The sequence below is a fragment of the Pleuronectes platessa genome, chromosome 7 (genome assembly GCF_947347685.1).
Source record: "Pleuronectes platessa chromosome 7, fPlePla1.1, whole genome shotgun sequence".
NCBI classification, from domain to species: Eukaryota; Metazoa; Chordata; class Actinopteri; order Pleuronectiformes; family Pleuronectidae; genus Pleuronectes; species Pleuronectes platessa.
Window position 1 is genome coordinate 11,507,171 of NC_070632.1, and position 18,831 is coordinate 11,526,001.

The 18,831-nt window shown below is 43.8% G+C and overlaps 1 protein-coding gene across 1 annotated transcript in view; it reads left to right on the forward strand.

Moving 5' to 3' along the window:
• Nucleotides 1-17,919, forward strand: part of sema3d (sema domain, immunoglobulin domain (Ig), short basic domain, secreted, (semaphorin) 3D) — a 29,257-nt gene extending 11,338 nt beyond the window's left edge. The window contains exons 3-18 of the mRNA XM_053426497.1: nt 3-163; nt 2,461-2,523; nt 2,625-2,744; nt 2,854-2,947; nt 3,570-3,698; nt 5,466-5,602; nt 7,746-7,860; nt 8,092-8,161; nt 8,508-8,652; nt 9,060-9,282; nt 9,616-9,704; nt 9,859-9,900; nt 10,424-10,581; nt 11,763-11,827; nt 11,960-12,099; nt 16,956-17,919. Coding sequence (XP_053282472.1) covers nt 3-163; nt 2,461-2,523; nt 2,625-2,744; nt 2,854-2,947; nt 3,570-3,698; nt 5,466-5,602; nt 7,746-7,860; nt 8,092-8,161; nt 8,508-8,652; nt 9,060-9,282; nt 9,616-9,704; nt 9,859-9,900; nt 10,424-10,581; nt 11,763-11,827; nt 11,960-12,099; nt 16,956-17,390 — 2,186 coding nt within the window. The 3' untranslated portion in view covers nt 17,391-17,919. The remainder of the gene's footprint in view (nt 1-2; nt 164-2,460; nt 2,524-2,624; nt 2,745-2,853; nt 2,948-3,569; nt 3,699-5,465; nt 5,603-7,745; nt 7,861-8,091; nt 8,162-8,507; nt 8,653-9,059; nt 9,283-9,615; nt 9,705-9,858; nt 9,901-10,423; nt 10,582-11,762; nt 11,828-11,959; nt 12,100-16,955) is intronic.
• Nucleotides 17,920-18,831: the final 912 nt, after the last annotated feature.

Consider the following 18,831-nt stretch of genomic DNA (forward strand, 5'->3'; position numbering starts at 1 on the left):
AGAGCTGCTGCTCACTGGCAGTGAATCTCTGTTTCTGGGCCCATCTGACGGCCTCCACTCCCACTCGCTGCTGCTGGATGAGGAGAGGGGTCGTCTGCTGCTGGGAGCCAGAGATCACATCTATCTGCTTGACCCTGACAATCTGGCCAGAGCCCCCAGAAAGGTACCCGACACAGAGCGGAGAATAGCAATGTGCAGATCATTTAAGTCAAAGTACAGAATTAAAGTAGTGCGACACACAAAGAGCAGTTTTTGTTTTTTTGTAGGCTTCTAGGCCATTTGCTAAACTTGAGCGGTTGTTTAGGTCGACCTCCAAGTGTTTACAGCAGCTTCAAGAGTCCCCACACCCTCTGACAGAAGGATAGTGCTGGAAGAAAGTCAAGTTTGAACAGGAGATGGAGTATCGCCTCCGCACACTGACCCAATCCCCAGACATGCAAAATCCTACTTGGAGTCACTTGAGACATCCCTAATAACCTCTGTTATGTGCAGTGAACGGTTCATTTTTAAGGAGACAGTCATTTGGCCTATAAGCTCATGACACTTATACCTGTCTTGCGATTAAGTGGGGGCGATGTGAGGTATTATTTTTCCATTACTGTGTTTCTTAGCTGGAATGCTCTCAGACGTATATTGTTTTAAAGAAGAGCTCACCTTTCAGTTAGTGGCAGTCAGAAACTGTCTGTCTCCTGAGGTCAGGGTCATCGTTTCGGAGGGCCCGCACACACACACACACACACACACACAGGCACACAGACTGCACACGTTTACGGAGCACGCACACTCACACTTAGACATTTATACAAACACACGTATGCATTTGGACGCATGCCATATGTTAAAGTTTGTGGATGTGAGTGTGTGTTTATGCAGCTGAGGTTGATGACAAGTGGGACGGCGGTGTGTTTATTTGATGGTTATCTATTTGTTATAACTCTTAGTCGTGCTCTCAGAGTGTTGCCTTTTTTTGTTGCCCCTCTGGTAACTGATACTGATGGGAGATAAGCCTAATTCTCCGAGCCTTCGGGGACCAGGCCCTCGCAGCGAATGTGACCTGGACACACAAACTTGCTTGTTTATCAGTTCATTAGGTAACATACCTTGGAAAGCACCCCTGGGCACTGAAACATGGCAAAAATGTTTTGCTAGCAAACATTCCAGTTGTTTCTACCTGGAATTTCAGGAGATGGCTTTTAGACTGATTCGCATTCTTGAATGGGATTGGAAATTCTATGTTTATTTTTTATTTCCAGGAGGCAATTTCAGTGGTTATGAAGCAGACCTGAAACCATAGACTGTAAACTCTGGGTCTGGAAAGTGAAGCCAATGTTGAGGTGCCTTGAAACCTGTATTCTCTCACATGACCAGCAGAGGGCAAAATAAAGTCACTTAATTAAGAGAATATTGTTCTCACTTGATTTAAAACGTTGTTTTGAACCGTAATGGTCTTAATCTGTAGGTTTAAGTCTCCATCAATACGGTATGATGCTCATTGTGTAAATCATGGATCCATTTTGAGTGAAATAGAGCATGGTATGTATGTCCGTCTGGCTGACAAACTCACTCACTCTAAATCTACTCGTGGTTTCACAAATATTCAAAGATTGCACTGGACCAAATACCAAACCAGTGGCTGACGTCATGGTGGGTTGCCGCTTGACCACAACGAGTCAGAGCAAAGAAACTTTTGAAATATTTTAGATCAACAGCTGTAATTGGCCGATTGCTCATTTCCCTGCTGTTATGTTGTAAACCTTTCACCAGTCTTTAAATGTTCCCATTAGAGCCGCGATAAAACGAGGCCACTAATCATTTCATATACGGGACTTCAAAACCACTCTAAGCTCCTATACTGGCCACACTCTGCGCTGAGTCACAACATCACCTTGTCACGCTGGTTTTATGTGAGAACTCCTTGGCGGCATGCGCCGACTTGGAATCATGAGATGTGTTAATATTTGTGCCTGTGTGTTTGAATGCATATGAAAGCTCTGTCGGCACATGAACCAGTTCGGCGATAGCGCTCCTTGGTAGGATTTAGGGAAGGTAACACCCAAAGCACATAAGCCTGTTATAACACATGTGTGAACACGGTGGGGTATAGCGAAGGGACACCGAATCGTATAGGTCCAATGCTTCCTCGTACCAGCACCCAGAGGTGTCGCTTATTGTATAACTGTAATCGGTAATAACTTCAAACGGCAGATAAAAAAACCAACTGCAGTCCGGCTACTGTTTCTGAACATGATACCAAGTTTATTCTAATGGCTCAAAGTGATATAGAGCACTGCTTTCCCAGTTTTTTCATATACGTTTTAAAAGTTCGACCATTAAAATCTTGAATTATCGCATCTCATAAATGGAAAGTATCTGCATGACCACTGATTTGAGATCTGAGGTTACACTGTACATTACGAGATGAGGTGACAAACGTTTCCCTTTTTATTTATCCGTTATTAGATTCACTGGCCTGCTTCCCGGGACAGCGTGGAAATGTGCAAACTGGCGGGGAAAAATGCAAATGTAAGTGCAGAAAGTCTGGGCATCACTGTGTGTGCAGAATATACCTTTTAATTAAAGCTTTCCGTCCATCATCGCTCCTGTTCTGTTCCCTGCTCATCCAGCTGGAGTGTGCGAATTTTGTCAGGGTGCTACACAACTACAACCGAACACACGTCTACGCCTGCGGGACCGGAGCCTTTCACCCAAACTGTGCTTTCATTGAAGTCACCGGGCGCAGAGAGGTAAAGTACATCTAAGTGAGTGAAGCTGAGCGAGAAGTTTTTGCAGGAGTTCCGGATTGCGGATGAAACATTTCGTGAAAGTTTAACATTAGCGTCCCTCCCGTCTCAGGATGGTGTGTTCCAGCTGCTGCCTCGCACAGTGGAGTCTGGCAGGTTGAAGTGTCCTTTTGATCCACTGCAGCCATTCACCTCCGTCCTCACAGGTAACATCCCACAACACTGAGCTGTGGCAGCCTTATCTCTCATGCACCAGGACTTTTACTACTGCACAGCCCTGTACACCCAGGAATAAATGATGGTTCCCTTCACGTCTCCACTCAGTCGTTTAACCTTTAACCGTTTTTTTTCCCCCCAGATTATTTTAGTCGAGAAAAATGCAAGCAGACATTTCACAGGCAGCAACAAACTTACTTGGCAGAGGGTTGTAAACATCATGTGTGTTTTTGAACCTCATCATCATACTGCGTGTTTTTCCCCACTGATTCAATCGTGAAATTACAGAAATTGGCCCTGATATGAGCAATGCAGACAAGATATACATTTACATTTTATATTATAACTTTAATGATTAAACTGTGAAAAATCAAGCCTCAATTACATATCTATCAAGGAATCATTACATATTTATATATAAACTTGGGGTGGGATTTTAATTAACTCCCTATTGCAGTATTAGAATATCCCCCATGACATCCATATTGGTCAGGCTCAAGTTTTTGGTATTGAAATTATAGAAGCTAAATAAACATGTCCTTTCAAGTTGTTTTTCATGAGCTTGTGATTGTTTTTTCTTCTTTGGCTGACCTGTCTGTTTCCTCGGTGCAGATCAGTACCTGTACGCGGGCACATCTTCAGACTTCCTGGGCAAAGACACGACGTTCACGCGCTCCCTTGGCCCTCCACCTGACCAGCACTACATACGCACAGACATCGCCGAGGACTACTGGATCAATGGTACACACGCGCGCATGTGCACGGATCCAAGTTACAGAGCCGTTCGCACTCCAAACTTTTTATTGCTTTTTTTTCCAAACTTCCAGCCTCTCCACTGACACAAAGAGCCTCTCTGTGCCTTCAGGACGGTTATTGGCATTCCAGCACGGAGGAAACAACACACTTATTCATTAAGCTGGGACCTTTATATGAATACCATAGCTGGACAGGGACCACACCTACAGGGGAATTTACAGTGTGCCACAAAGTTCACGGCCTTAGTCACACTGCCGCAAAACCACAAACACACACACACACACACACAGGCACAGTCATCCCTGAGGAGGGAGTCCTCTCTCTCTGTCTCATGTGTGTTACATCAACTGATGGGCTGTTGTGTATCACCAGGATCTAAATCCTTACACATGGTCTCCACATTTCACAACCACACAGTCAGAGATGTTTGGAGTAATTACGCCTCTCTCTCTCTCTCTCTCTCTCTCTCTCTCTCTCTCTCTCTCTCTCTCTCTCTCACTCTCTCCTCTCTCTCTCTCTCTCTCTCTCACACGCAGAGAGAGAGGGAGCACATCATTTTCTTACATTGTTTCCGCACTTGTGAGTCTGTGGAACATCTTTCCAGTGTGGCTGGACTAACAATGCCCTTCTGTGGAGTGTGTTAGCAGTCGGACATTAAGCTGCTCCAGTGGGGAAATCACCCTCTGGTGGCTGGCTCCGCTTCCAGGGGCTGAGCTAATGTTGATGTAATGTTGCTGCAACACTTTGGACTAGTTCCCCCTGAATCAGGACAATGATGTCTCCTCTCCGCACACACTCTACTATTTCCTACCTCGTTTATAGCTTTAATACCCTGGTTACGACACTTTATTTCAGTACAGAATCATACATTGTTAATCGCTGAGCTTTCTTGACATGTTTTTTATGTTGCGATTAGTCCAGACACCTTTAAAAGTTTGATAACACTAAATCTTATACCTCTGCTATATAACATTCCAACTATTGTTCTATATACTGCACTATATTGAATTATTTATTGTAATTTGAAATTGTAATACAAATTACACATAATATATAATACGTTAGTGTTATATTTAGTTTTTTTATATATACTGTACAGTATTCAAAACCTTAGCAACACAAAGCCACCGACAGATGAAATGAGCAACTAGCTGGTGAACATTTCGGAGCATCTTATGGTTAAAGAGCAATATTTGTCTTTAAGCAGTAGTTGGAGACCAAAATAGAGCAGAAAGGAGACTAACTCTTACATTCAAGACGTTCCCACTAACACAACTCCAAATGGATGTTAATGTTGCACTATGTCCAGGCAAAGTGTTTCTGTACAACTGTACAATTAAGGTGAAAATGTGTCAATGTTGTGTTTACAGTTTATTCTGCTTCCCCTAACATTGACACTACCAAATAATCAATTAATACTTCTTTAAATAAGCTCATGGATGCAGGAGATTTTTCTTTAAATATTTACATTGTTACCTTACTTCCATAAGGATCTGAAAACTGTTTAAACCATTGTGGACGTGTGATTAGAGAAGATGTCTGAACCTGGATTAATGTACGGCTCCGGCCTCGGCTCAGTAAACAGAAACCAAAGTAAATCAGATCTTTCTGCAGAAGTTAGAGCGAGACCGTTAATAAACATGCTCTAAGTGTAGCGTTAATGTCACTGTCATGACGGTGTAGCGTGGCAAAGCCATTACCTGACGTATTCAACACTCTCCCCTCTCTCTCGTTTCCCCTCCGTGTCTATAGAGGCCAGGTTTGTAGCTGCTCATCCCATCGCAGACACCTACAACCCCGACGATGACAAGATATATTTTTTCTTCCGCGAGGTGTCGTGGGAGGGCAACGACAAGAGCATCCTGACCCGAGTGGCTCGTGTGTGCAAGGTGAGATATGGCACAGGAGAGGTGAGGAGAGGGGGAGGTATTCGGAGGCGAGGAGGTGAGGTGAGGTGAGGACGTGACATATGGGTGGAAAGGCAGCGGAGGAGAGGGGAGGGAGATGGAAAATTCCCAAATGAGAAACTAGATGTGCATCTTGCAACAAGAGAAATGGTGTTTGGAAGAGTTGGTACAACGAAGTGGGACACATAAAAAAAGCAGGATGTCTCACAGTGTTTTTGGTTGTCTTTACTGCTATTAATCTGACTGGATAAGGATCTTTGTGTCAGCTGGTACAAAGAGACATGTTTATGTCCCCTAGGAGCAGGTCGTGCTGAGAAATTCTTCCTTTGTAGTCGTCTGAAGAGTCGTTGGGCTCTGATGTCAGGGGCAGAAAATCATGTCGTTAACCCCTCTGTGCTCTGCTGACACGTCCGTCAAAATGATGCTACGTAGATCGTCCCCGAGATTTTAAAATATATTTTTTTTAATATTTCATTTTCTACCAAAAACTATTTGCATGTATTCCTATTAGAGCTAAATAGTAGGTCATCCTGGATAAGCTAGCAAGCACAGGCTCCACTTGGAAAAAATACAATTGATACATCCCACCTCCTCCCATTGGCCTTTTCGTCAAAGCTACAATCCACATAACACGTGAACGTGCACTGCCTGTTGACAGCTAGGGGGCGTTATTTCCGTGACTTGCTCGCTAACCTTTGACTATCGTCTCTGCTTCAGAGGTATGTGTCTCTCCACCTCCCCGGCTTGTACTCAGGTACACTATCCAATCATTTCAAACGGAATGAACATCAAAACCTGTATCAGCAAATATGATCAAATGTATTTCAGAAACGACTTACCACCACTACCTTTATAAGGGCAATCTAAATACGTATTTTAAAAAAAGGCCGAGATGCATTATTTATCTGCAGATAATCTAATTTGCATGCAAACCTCAAATTCATATCTAAACCGAACTCACGTAGCAACACAATCTTTCTTTGTGTTCAGTTGTCAGAATGCCGCGGGACATTTGAGAGGCGTATCATGTTCCAGTGCCCATTAACTTGTATTTGACAGCATGTCAAAACAACTGTAAGCTTGGATGGACACTGCACAGCTGACAGAGGACCGGGGCCCGACTGGATTCATGATTGGGAAACTCATTTTGTGCAGCAGTGATGCCAGCAGTCATTAAAAACGGGTCCAGCCCACGCAGCAGTTTGCTGTTTGTATTCAGAGCTCTATTGCCACATTCTCGGAGAAAAGCTCTCAGAGCATTTATGACTTGAGAGTAAGCTGTAAGGCAGACTGGAAGGAGATTCCTCTGGATTACAGCCCTCTCTCGCTGTTGCTTTCCCTCTCGGGATCCCGCTCTCTCTCTCTCTCTGTCTTCTCTCGTCCCTCTCTTTCATTATCTTTAAGTGCGTTTTTTTCCCCCTGCATGTAAAAGCAATGAGAGCACTTCACTCCAATCCTCTTTGAAGATTATCCCCATTGTGAAATCCTCATTAAGTGCTTACGTTTCTTCTTTTTTTTTTTTTTTTTGTCTCCTAAACAAAAGTGTTTTTGAGTGTGTTTTAACATAGCGGTCTTTTCTATAGCACTTAGTCAGCGCTCCGACCAAGTTTAATAGGGAGGTTCTGTTAGGTTTCCGACGCATCGCAAAGAGGTGATCTTGAACGCTCTCATCGTAGCTCAGTCAGACATGGCTACGTATAACCGCAGTTCATATGCTAAGTTCAAATCTGCATCGTTAATCAGCTGCCTCTTGATTTACTTTCTATAAATGAAAAGCACTTTGATCTGTTTCTCTTCTTTTTCGTTTTGTTTCCTTTTCTCTTTGTAATTACTCCTGACTGTCATTACACTAACAAGAAGGTCTCCTTTGTGTGGGTCGATTGAGCAGATCCAAGCTAACGCTCATGTTAGCATGTTTATTTTCCTGATTAGCGCAGGAAATCAGAGTCGAGCTGATATTCTGTGTGTAGCCTCCGTGTGTGTGAGCCCGATAGATAGATTCCACTCATTGATTGTGGTTAAGTACAGTGTGTGTTTCTGATTGCGGTATGTCTTTCGGCCATGTTGGACAGCTGCACCGCGCTGACTACGGTTTGCTTACTCTCGGTGTATGGTTGCGTTTCAGAATGACGTGGGTGGGCTGAGGAGTCTTACCAATAAATGGACCACCTTCCTCAAAGCCAGGCTCGTGTGTTCAATCCCCGGACCTGACGGAGTGGACACACACTTCGATGAGCTCCGTAAGTGACACAGGAGATGGAAAAAGTGGAAACTAACCCAATAAGCTGGGGTTTATCCTGAAGGAACTGTGTTCACTGTGAATGTCGGAATTCTAAATGTACCAGCAGCGGAGCCTTTCAGAGGCCAGGTTAGAGCATGTGAATAAAAATAGAGATGGAGATGCAGCTAAATCGTTTCGGTGCAGTAAACAGTAATAAAGTCTGTGTTGCTTCCCTCTCTCTTTCTTCTAGAGGACATCTTTCTGCTCCCGACCAGAGATGACAAAAACCCCATAGTGTATGCCGTCTTCACCACCTCCAGGTAGGTTCAGTATTGATCAGTTCTTTAGACATGAACTCACGTCCACAACAGGAGGAACATGTGAGGAACATTCCGGCGAGTGATGGGCATTCAGCTGTTTTTGTTGCTACACATTGACACCAGCGTTTGTCTTTATCGTGAAGAGCTCTTGAGTCTCGTCTTTCCAAGTCGACAATCTTCATCGGCTTCTTCTGCCATTTGATTTTTTGTTTGTTTTTGTCAATTTTGCATCGGTCACATGTCTAAGGAAAAGGTCTGGCCCTCGGTGCGTGACTGAAAGCAACTTTTATCCACCTATGAACTCTCCCTCTAAAAAAAAGTCTCTTGTTATCCCCTTTTTTCTCAGCTCCATTTTCCGTGGCTCAGCAGTGTGTGTGTACAGCATGGCGGACATAAGGGCCGCGTTCAATGGACCTTACGCCCACAAGGAGGGGCCCGACCACCGATGGATAGAATATGAAGGGAGGATTCCGTATCCACGTCCTGGAACGGTGCGTTGCCGAACTCACGACCACAGAGACAAACGGGAATCTCATGTTTTATCATTACTAGTTGTACATTTCTGTTCACGCATATATTCAAATCCTGAATACTAAAAATGATAAAAATTAGTTCTTAATGATGATCGTATCTTGCGTCATTGAGGCTTAAAAGGGGAATGGGCAGGGGGCTGGGTGGTGTGGGATGGGGGGCTTGGTGGTGAGGGCGGGTATCTGGAAGAGTGGAGGGAGCAGGAGTGTCACAGATGTTCCATATCATCTTTGCATCCTGCAATATTTTATGCAACCACCAGAGGGAGACAAGTTACTGTATATCAGTAAAGAGAACCTCTCAACTGAAAAAAAAACCATGTGCCATTTTTTTTTTTTGATTAATCTTTTTTTTTTTTTGCCTTCAGTGTCCGAGCAAAACATATGATCCAAGGATCAAGACCACTAAAGACTTCCCAGATGAGGTTGTCAGTTTCATCCGGTTCCACCCTCTGATGTACAAGGCCGTCCACCCTCTGACCGGACGGCCCGTGTTCACACGTGTCCGAGTGGACTACACCCTGACCAAGGTTGTGGTGGACAGAGTTTCAGCAGAGGATGGACATTATGAGGTCATGTTCCTGGGAACAGGTTAGTCACACACACAAATCAACTCCAGGTTGTCTCTTGCATTTATATATCTCACCACCAGAGGGCACTAGATAACAATCTTGCCAATCTGGTCCTCAGCCTGAAGCAGGTTTCGCTGTTGCTCTTATTGAATAAATGTAAAGTTGCTCTTGGATCCAGTGTCTTATGTCAAATCTTTGCACTGACTCACTTTACCTTTTCATCATGTTCTCTATAACAAGCTTAAATTTAAAAACTTTGTATTTTTTCCTGCTGCCTTATAGAGGAAGTGATTAAAAGTGATTAATCACTGATTTACATGATTCACATCTTGGCTCACTCTCTGCGTCGTAGATGCCGGCTCAGTTCTGAAGGTGGTGAGCATCACTCAAGACAACTGGTCAACAGAGGAAGTCGTGCTTGAAGAACTTCAAGTTTTCCAGGTTTGCTGAACTAACGCATCGTAACATATACAAATCCACAAACTCTCCAAGGATTTCTCTGATTGATTTTTTTCCCCTGTACAGTCCTGCAGCAGTGTATGCTTATTGAGGTTTTAAAGTGATTTTAAAGTGTATTTGTTAAACTTTTTTGCAGGTTCCCACTCCCATCCTGAGTATGAAGATCTCTTCTAAACAGGTCCGGCCTCCTTTTTCATCCATGTTCCTCCAATGCTCTTTACTATCTCTGCATGTCCCCTCTGCTCTATGCCCTTATGTGCACATGCATGATGTGCCCCAATGACGTACAGTTTTTAATCCCCAAATTGGTCCTGTATCACCTTTAGCATTCTCTCTCTCTTAAGACTTCACTGTTTCTTGCTAGCCCCCCCCCCCCCCCTCATTATCTGAGGGTCAGTGGTGTCAGTAGACGCTTCAAGCCCAATCACATCCTCCATTAATCTCCAGCAGTGTTTGACCTGTGTGTGTGTGTGTGTGTCTGTGTGTGTGCCGGTTAGGGTTTTCAGTGGTTCTAGATTCTAGAGTCACAATTGCAAAACAAGATCACTTTCAGCCGTCGCTTGATCTTTCTTCGATTACTTTTGCATATAAATAAGTAAATAAATTAATAACAAAGCTGCCGAATTTGTTTTTCTATGTTTGCCTGTCTTCTATCGTTACCGTCCCTAAAGAGGAGTGCAATGTGTTTTTCTTTACTACAGCAACAGCTCTACGTGGGCTCCAGCGAGGGGCTCGCTCAGGTTTCTCTCAGTAGATGTCACCTGTACGGTCAAGCCTGCGCTGAATGCTGCCTCGCTCGAGATCCCTACTGCGCCTGGGACGGACGCACATGCTCTCGATACATCCCTGCATCTAAGAGGTGCTGTATACACACAACACTATATTCCTTCATTTCATATAAGAATATACAATCTGTATATAGATATTCTTAGGGTCCCATATAGAACAATCCTTTTGATGGACATGCTTACCACATACTTAATGCTTTAACCAGAAAGGCTAAGTCAGACATACTAGCCAATACAATATTAATAATAATTTAAAACCATGCATCATTGAGTTAATAAATTAAACTTTTTAAATGTTCAATATTAATACCATGCCCACCCAATATAGAGAAGTCACACATTTTACTCAAATAGCATCAGTCAGATCGAAGGACATCAAAGCACATTGCTTGAGAAATAAAAAAATATATATATAAACCAGAAATATCATATCAATATAGAAATATCTTGATATGCTCTCGTATTATTTGTAACAATAAACTTGGACAAAAGTGCTTTCAACTGACCCTTTGTTGCTCCACTTCTCTGTGTGTGTGTGTTTTCCCGTGGCTCTCTCTTTATTATGGGCCTGTCAGAGGGAGTTCACAGTTTCTGCAGTTTGTTGGTGTTTTATATTTTGTTTCTCTTCACCTCTCCTGCACTTTTTTTTACCAGATGTTGCCTTTTTCTGCAGTAAACTAGCAGGAGTAGATCTGAACTCACCCTAAAGGCATCGTGCTCTTTAGGCCTTGCACATAAATCCTTGAAAATAAAACTCTGATTGTCACCAGTAATCGGAGGTCATCTTAAATCCAGACAAACGAGCTGCAAAGGCTTTGTTTTTTAGGTTGAGTTGTTGTTATTTGCAGCGCATGTGCTGTCACTTTGATTAATTTGCCAGTATTTTGTCTTTTAGCTTGTGTTTTCCTAAGTTGCAGTGTGTTCAGCTCCCTCGGCCACCAAATAAATAACATTTTAAGCGGTTGTGAAAAAAATTGCCAGAGGTAAAAGTGAGACAAATTCTTCAACTGCTCACTTGTTTGATTCTATTACATGCAAACGTAAGAGAGGTAATCCTAAATCTTTGTTAACTACTTTACTCATTTAATATCTAAATTTGGATTTTTTAATTTGTTTAAACTATCATACTGCGAGGAAAGTATTATACAGTACAAAGCTGATGTGTCCAGTTTTTTGTGTTTGGCCACTTTGAGCTTATCGATTAAAATACAGCCATATTTAAAAAACTCTTTTTCATGTATCTGTTCTGCAGGCGAGCCAGGAGACAGGACATCAAACATGGCGACCCTGCCAGTCAGTGCTGGGACACAGAAGACAGTATGTGGACTGTTCTCCTAAAATGTCATGCTATACTGCTCCTAAGCGCTTCTTGGAAACCTTCATGACTTCTCCCTTTTACTAGAACCGCACACACGACTCTTGGATCATTAACACTGGTGTTTTCTTTAGGTCTTGGTGGAGGACAAGTGCAGGAGAAGCTTCTCTTCGGGGTGCAAAGCAACTCCACATTCCTGGAGTGTATCCCCAAATCCCAGCAGGCCCAGATCCGGTGGTACGTCCAGAGACCTGGATCTGAACGCAGGGAGGAGGTCAGTGAGTTCACGCACGGCCGCGCATGTACACACGCGTCACCCAAACACCGACACAAATCAGTGTCACCCTCCTGATTCTTGTTTTTGCTTTGCTTCACTTTATTGTACCTGAGGGGTCACATTTTTGTGATACCAGGTCAGAAAGCAGGGGAGATTCTTACGCAAGCCCTTCAAAGCTCCCTTAGTGACTCCTGAGTGTCGAACCCGTTCACCACTGTTTGTGTCGCAAATCACTTCGCCACCGATCCTGCTTACCTAGGGGGAAGATAAAAAGCAATGCACATGGATCATGGCGATACCACTCACAGCTCAGATGCAGTGTTGAATACCCCAACGTCACATACGTTGTGGAATTACTGCTAATAAGGGAGCAACTCAGGGCCTGGCTGATTCCTGGAATAAAGTCATTATAGTTGTTTATGAGCATCGAGGGCTTTTAGAAATTTTCTTCACATTCTCGGTTTCTGAGGAGGGTGAGGGATGACTTAAACCAGACCTATCCGAGGAGATGGCGATGGGGCGTCATCTGTCTCCAGTGACAAATAGAAAAATGAAAAAAAAGAAGATAACCCTGCATTCAAACTGTTTTTCATTTCTTACTCGTTTCTTACTGAGTGGCCTAAGCATTCGTGCTGGAATGCAACTGCTTGTCTTTGTCGGAAACCACTTATTTATTCAAAGTAAGAGAAATTAAGCGGTGAAAAACAGAAAACAACTAATTACACACACAGAGCTTGTGTAATATGCTGAGTATAAAGTGAACAATTTAAAAAGTCAAAGAATGACTAGTTGGTGATTTGGTAGAAAATCCACATGTTTACACAAACTTTAGGTATTGGGTTCAGTCACATTTTAGGGCCACTTGACATTTTACACTGCACGTCCCTGCAATGGGGAAAAACAGGAATGGACATTAAATATTAAATTGATAAGTTTCTCTCGGACTGAGCAGTTTCGTGCATGATGACACGTGCGCTGGGTTTGAGTGTAGCGTTGGACAAATGATGCAGTGGACATAATGTTAACACTGATCATAGTAAGAATAAACCCGTAAAATGCATGGTCTCTTCTATCGCCATCACCTGGAAACATCACGTAGTCGGAGTAATGTCTGATTCAGATTCAGGTTTTTGGATCATTTCTGTCCGTGTAAAACAAAGTTATCGATACTAACACCTGAGTTAGTGAACAACTAGGGAGTGAATCCAAATCTCATCCGGGTACAAGCTTAGTATTTGTTTGAGTAATTGTGTTTTGCAAAGGATGAAAGTAGCGGCTCCTGGGAGAGAGGATGGCGTGCAGAGAGAAGTGTGCAAAGAGCTAATGTGTTTATATTGAAGGTGTGGAGAGAAACTCGTTGATGATGACACTTGTCTCCTGGAGAAGACAACCGAGACCTGCTTACTCAGCGCCCAGGTGCCCTTCCCCGCGCTGTCCAAACACTCAAAGCTTCCTGCCGCCATTGTGAGCGTCCCGATCACCACTCCTCCTTCTCTCTCTCTACTTCCCACTGCACTTATTTACTCCCACAAATGGCCGCCTGTCCTCGCTCTCAGGGGTGAATGTAAACACATTGACAGGTGCAGCGGCCACTAAAGACCCATGTGGTCCTTTATGGGCCCGCGCAGCAGAAAGCCCCGTGTTTTTTAGTTTGGTGTGGGGATGTATGTGTGTGTGTGTGTGTGTGTGTGTGTGTGTGTGTGTGTGTGTGTGTGTGTGTGTGTGTGTGTGTGTATATGTGCGTTTCTTTATGATCCCCTACAGCGGAAATCATAACAGAGCGCTCCCTAGGGACGGCCATGTGTTCCGAGGTAATGAAGACAATGGGGTGTTTTCTGTGTTTGTGTGTGTAGGCACGCGATGCAATGTGACCTATTGTACTCTAGACAAAGTGATGAGGGAGTGACTGCAGGAGGTCTTCCTCCCACAGGATCGCCACCTGATAGGCAGGGAAACTTTAATAAAAAAATAAAAAAATATAAACAATATAAAGGATTAATGTTAACGGTTAAAGTTCAGTGATTTTAATAAGAGCAACAGGTCCAGGAGTCATTTTTTTAGATGACTCATTGTCTGCCAATGAAAAAAGTGGAGAGAGCTCCCACCCGGACTTACTGGCAGCATCAAGCTAATAAGTGTTTTCAGTCATCTTCTTTCTGATGAATTCATTCAGACAAAGGTGACGCTTTATAGCAAAGTGTAAAAATTGTAAAAGTTTGTCAGACCGAAGGATGATGTGTAATCTAACGACCTTATGTCATGACTGAAGCCTGAAAAAACCCTGATGGCTCATTATGATTCATGGTGAATATATTCAAATGAGAGAATGAGAGAATGCAGCTTGATAGTACAACAGACTTTGCATTGAATGATAATGTATGAACGCATAAAGAATTAAATAAATGAACACAATTATTCAGCTCGGCAGCCAGCGAACATCAAGGATGTTTCAATACCCAAGACAAAGAGTAGCTGCACCGCAAAAAGGGATTTTTTAAGTTATTGTACGTGGATAAAAGATTAATTGTTCCCAGTAATTTTTCATAAATTAACATTCAATTAACATATCAGGACACCATTAAGTCATTTTTAAACTCAGGTAATATTTTGAGATTCTTTTGTGATCCTAGAAGTAGTGTAGGTCAAATTGTTCTCCTTTTGCCTCTTAGCCGTGTGGAGCTACATCTCCTTCTTTGTGTATTTTGGCGGATGGAAGTTGTGTTTGCGTCCTTGTTACTTTAAGAATGCTCCAATCGCTGCCTTGTAATCGAGGCTGTTTGATAATTTCCTCGCCTCTAAAGTCCAACATGACTTCACTGTCACTTTTATTTCTTTTCAGTTACAGTTCTGGCTTTGTGTGTTGTTCTCCCCTCTCCTCACCACCCACTGTTAATGCTGTGTTTACCGGCAGCTGCGTCCAGCACAAAAAACACTTCCGCCCAACTACTTGCATCGTATGAACTGGTCCCTCTGTTCATTTCACTGGTTTTGGGGATTCCACGTGTTATCTACCTGCTCTCGCAGCTGGGCGGGTGATATCGGAGCGGGTGATGTCGGAAGTGTCTGGCTCATTTCAGCCTCTCACTCCCCCGTGCTTCTCCCCCCCGCTTCCCCCTGTCTGTCATCCCATCTCCTCTCCTGTCCTTCACCCCTCTCCTCACCAGCGCCACCTTAATCTCTCCTCACTTCCTGGCCTCACACTCCTCACTCTGTCCGCTTTGTTTGCTCATACTTTTCTACGCCGCCTCCGTGACTTCCCACAGTCTCTTCCCTTCCATGTTTCTCCCCTCGCTCGCCGCACGCCGCCTCCCGATGGGTCTTGAAAGAGGAGTCCTCGGCGACCAGCTGCTCACAGCACCTGCAGCCTACTCCAATACGAATCTCCACATAAGCACATTCCCCCCCTCTTATCCCCTTGTAAAAATCAGCTAATAAAGATGTGAGCTGGAACTGGAAGAGATGCGTGTGTGTGTGTGTGTGTGTGTGTGTGTCTGTGTGTGTGTGTTGTTTGTTCCTGTGTGTGACTTCACCTCCTGGAGCCTGGAATCCTGGCCCATTAGACAATTAGTAATAAGAAAAGCATGGATGATGCCAGGGGTTCATTAGAACAAAGCGAGGCCTTCCGGGAAAGCTTGGGGTGACATAGGCACAGAAAGCGCCTACTCACAGTTGTGATTCTTTTCAAGAAACCATTTAAGATCACATTACTCCAGGTGCATGCTCACTCATATACGTACAACAATGCATCAAAGCAAGTCAGAGCCCACTGCATTGCTGTTATTCAAGATTAGGGTTCGGGATTGATGGCTTCATCAGATGCCCAGGTTCACAGACACACACGCCCACACAGACACTCAGACAGACAGACCATCTGGGTGATTTAAGATGTTTGACATTGCTGTTTAGTCACAGATGCCTCTCTTTGGGATGACATCACACAATGAACACAAACAAAAACATTGATACTAACTAAAAGAAGATTTTTTCTCCAAAGATACTTCGCAAATATTTGATTTGACATTTTCTTTATATTTCCCAATGTCCTTCTAACAAGAATGTGATAGAAGACAAATTATTAAGTCTAAGGTGAGACAGGGTCACGGTGCAAAGAGGCCTGTCCTCTGCCTGAACAACACATCATCACTGTCAGACCTGGAAAGCACACACACACACACACACACACACACACACACACACACACACACACACACGTGCACAAATAGACAAATATACAGATGCTTTTGTGTAAAAGAAAATGGAAAAACAAAGCCACAGAACACACACATGGCTCGCCAAATTGCACCTTTACAATAAGCACATCGTGCACAAAGACACACGCACAGAGAGATTTCTTCTTTGGAGATAGCATCGATTTCCATTCATTGTAAATAGTGATAGAAGTATCCTCACTCCGATGGTCTGAAGCTCAAACTCATCCTCACACACGCACATACACACACAAACACACACACACACACACACACACAAACCATTATCTGAAAACCCTTCTTTGTCTTTGCTGACACTCATCATGCATCTAAAGATCTCTCCACACCACATGATGACCTCTCACCAACAAGCTGTGGGTGACACTCACCACACCCACGTCAATGTGCTTCCTGTTTCAGGGTCATTACCAGGTTAATGGCAGCTCGGGCACAAATCAGGCATGAAGATGTGTGTGTGTGTGTAAACAGGGTGGGAGGTATCGAGCGAGTGTTTGTAACATGTGGATGCAGAGACATGTCTTGTTTGTAGTAAATCCTTTTTGTGTTGTGCACTAGCTGGTGAGCCAAACCTGCAGACAGCCGTGGGAAAGTGACCTGACTCTATGCTCTCTCTCTATTCTCCAGGTCAGGTTGAATGATCGTGTCGTTCACACCGATCGAGGCCTTCTGATTCGCTCCCTCCACGCCTCTGATGCCGGCGTGTACGTGTGCGTCGCTCAGGAGCACACGCACTTCACCCACACACTCCTCCGTCTCACACTGCAGCTCATTACACACGGCCACCTGGACGGGAAGACCAAGCCCAGCGAGGACGCCGTGGTGGAACCCCGTCAGCGGTACAAAGACTACCTGCGGGTGATGAGCTCTCCCTTCGGCTCTCTGGAGGAGTACTGCGACTCGCTGTGGCTGGAGAAGAGGCCGTCGAGGGCGCGGGGACGAGGCCCGGGAGCCGCCAAGTGGAAGCACATCCAGGAAATGAAGAAGAGCAGGAACAGGCGACACAACAGGGAGAGGGAGGAAGGGGGTGGAGGAGGTCGGAGGGTGAGGACAGCAGAATAATGAGGGATGAGGTAAAACATATACAAATCAGGATCAGTTGTGTAATGCTCCCCAGACGTGACAGAACTGCAAAGTTGCATTGACAAATCTGTTGGAAAGCCAAAACGAAACCCAGAGTTACTCAGAGGCACGGAACACTAATGCTGAAATAGTTCCGAGTGAATATATTAATTTTAACTAGCAATTTAACGTAGTGTTATTGTGAGAGTATGTCATTTCTTCAGGTGTTCACTATGTAGGAACATTTCAGTTGTTTCAGAGGAAAGTCTCTAGTAGTGTAAAAGAAATAAGAGTTTGTTAATGGCGATGACAATGCATTCATGTTGAATGACTGTAAATATTTGTATAGCATGTACAGGAGATACGGCGTGCTCATTTCAGTGTAGTCTGTATAACGTTAATAATAATCCTGTTTTGTGTTTTGACTGAAACAAATAACATATTTTTGTACAAACTTCTAACATAAGTGCTGTAGGTTCAGTAGATGTTCTCTTTTTTCCAGGTATTTAAATAAACTTGTTGTTTGGGGGCTGTGTTTTTCTGAATTCTTGCTCGCTTCAATTCTGCGAACAGACAAAAATCTGTGTGCAGGGAATCTATTATAGGTGCAGTCTCGTGTGGCAGACAGGTTGAGAATGGCTCCGGGTCGGTTCAGCTGAGCCTCTCCTGATGCAGCGGCACCAGGACACTGTGTGCAGATGTCCTGATGATGCAGGGGCAGCTGCTCTCCCTTAATGGAAGCCAGTGTCTGAAAGAGAGACAGGGGGGAAAGAGAGAGGAAGGACGTCTTTCGGGGGGAAGCCATAGGACAGCATGTGAGCCAGCTACGTGAGTTACAGGTTTCCTAGAATGAGCTGGGAAAGGTATAAAGGCATAGACATCAGTGGCATGAAAGGGAGGCATTATACAAGCTAATGTGCATGAGCTGAAAAATACTGCATAGTTAGACTTATACAGTCATGTAGATGGTATCATACAGTGCTGGGATCTGATGCTGACAGGGATCGTTCTGTGCCTGATGTTATCAAAGTCATGGGAGTTCTTCTGTTTTAACCGACTTAACAGTTACTATCCTCTTTAATTCGATTTTGGTCGAGCTGCTCAAATACTGCAGGTGACACTTGTACACCAAGCTGATGTATGAGATATTCAAAACTTTACATAACTTTCTATATTTCTGATTCCATTATTGTCTCATGTGTCTGTGTCAACACACGTGATTAGTGTAATAGTTTCTTAGGTGAAATGATTGGTAGAGGAAGTTCGAATTTATCATGTTTTACTTTCCTGACTGTACACACGCACAACAGTCAAGTCTCCCAGTATGTCTCTTTCTCCTCAGTGATTTCTTGTAACAAAGACAATAAATATTTCAAACACTTCCTCCTCGTCTATAGTTTATTTATCCGTCGGCTACTAAGAACAAACATCTCCCCAAAAA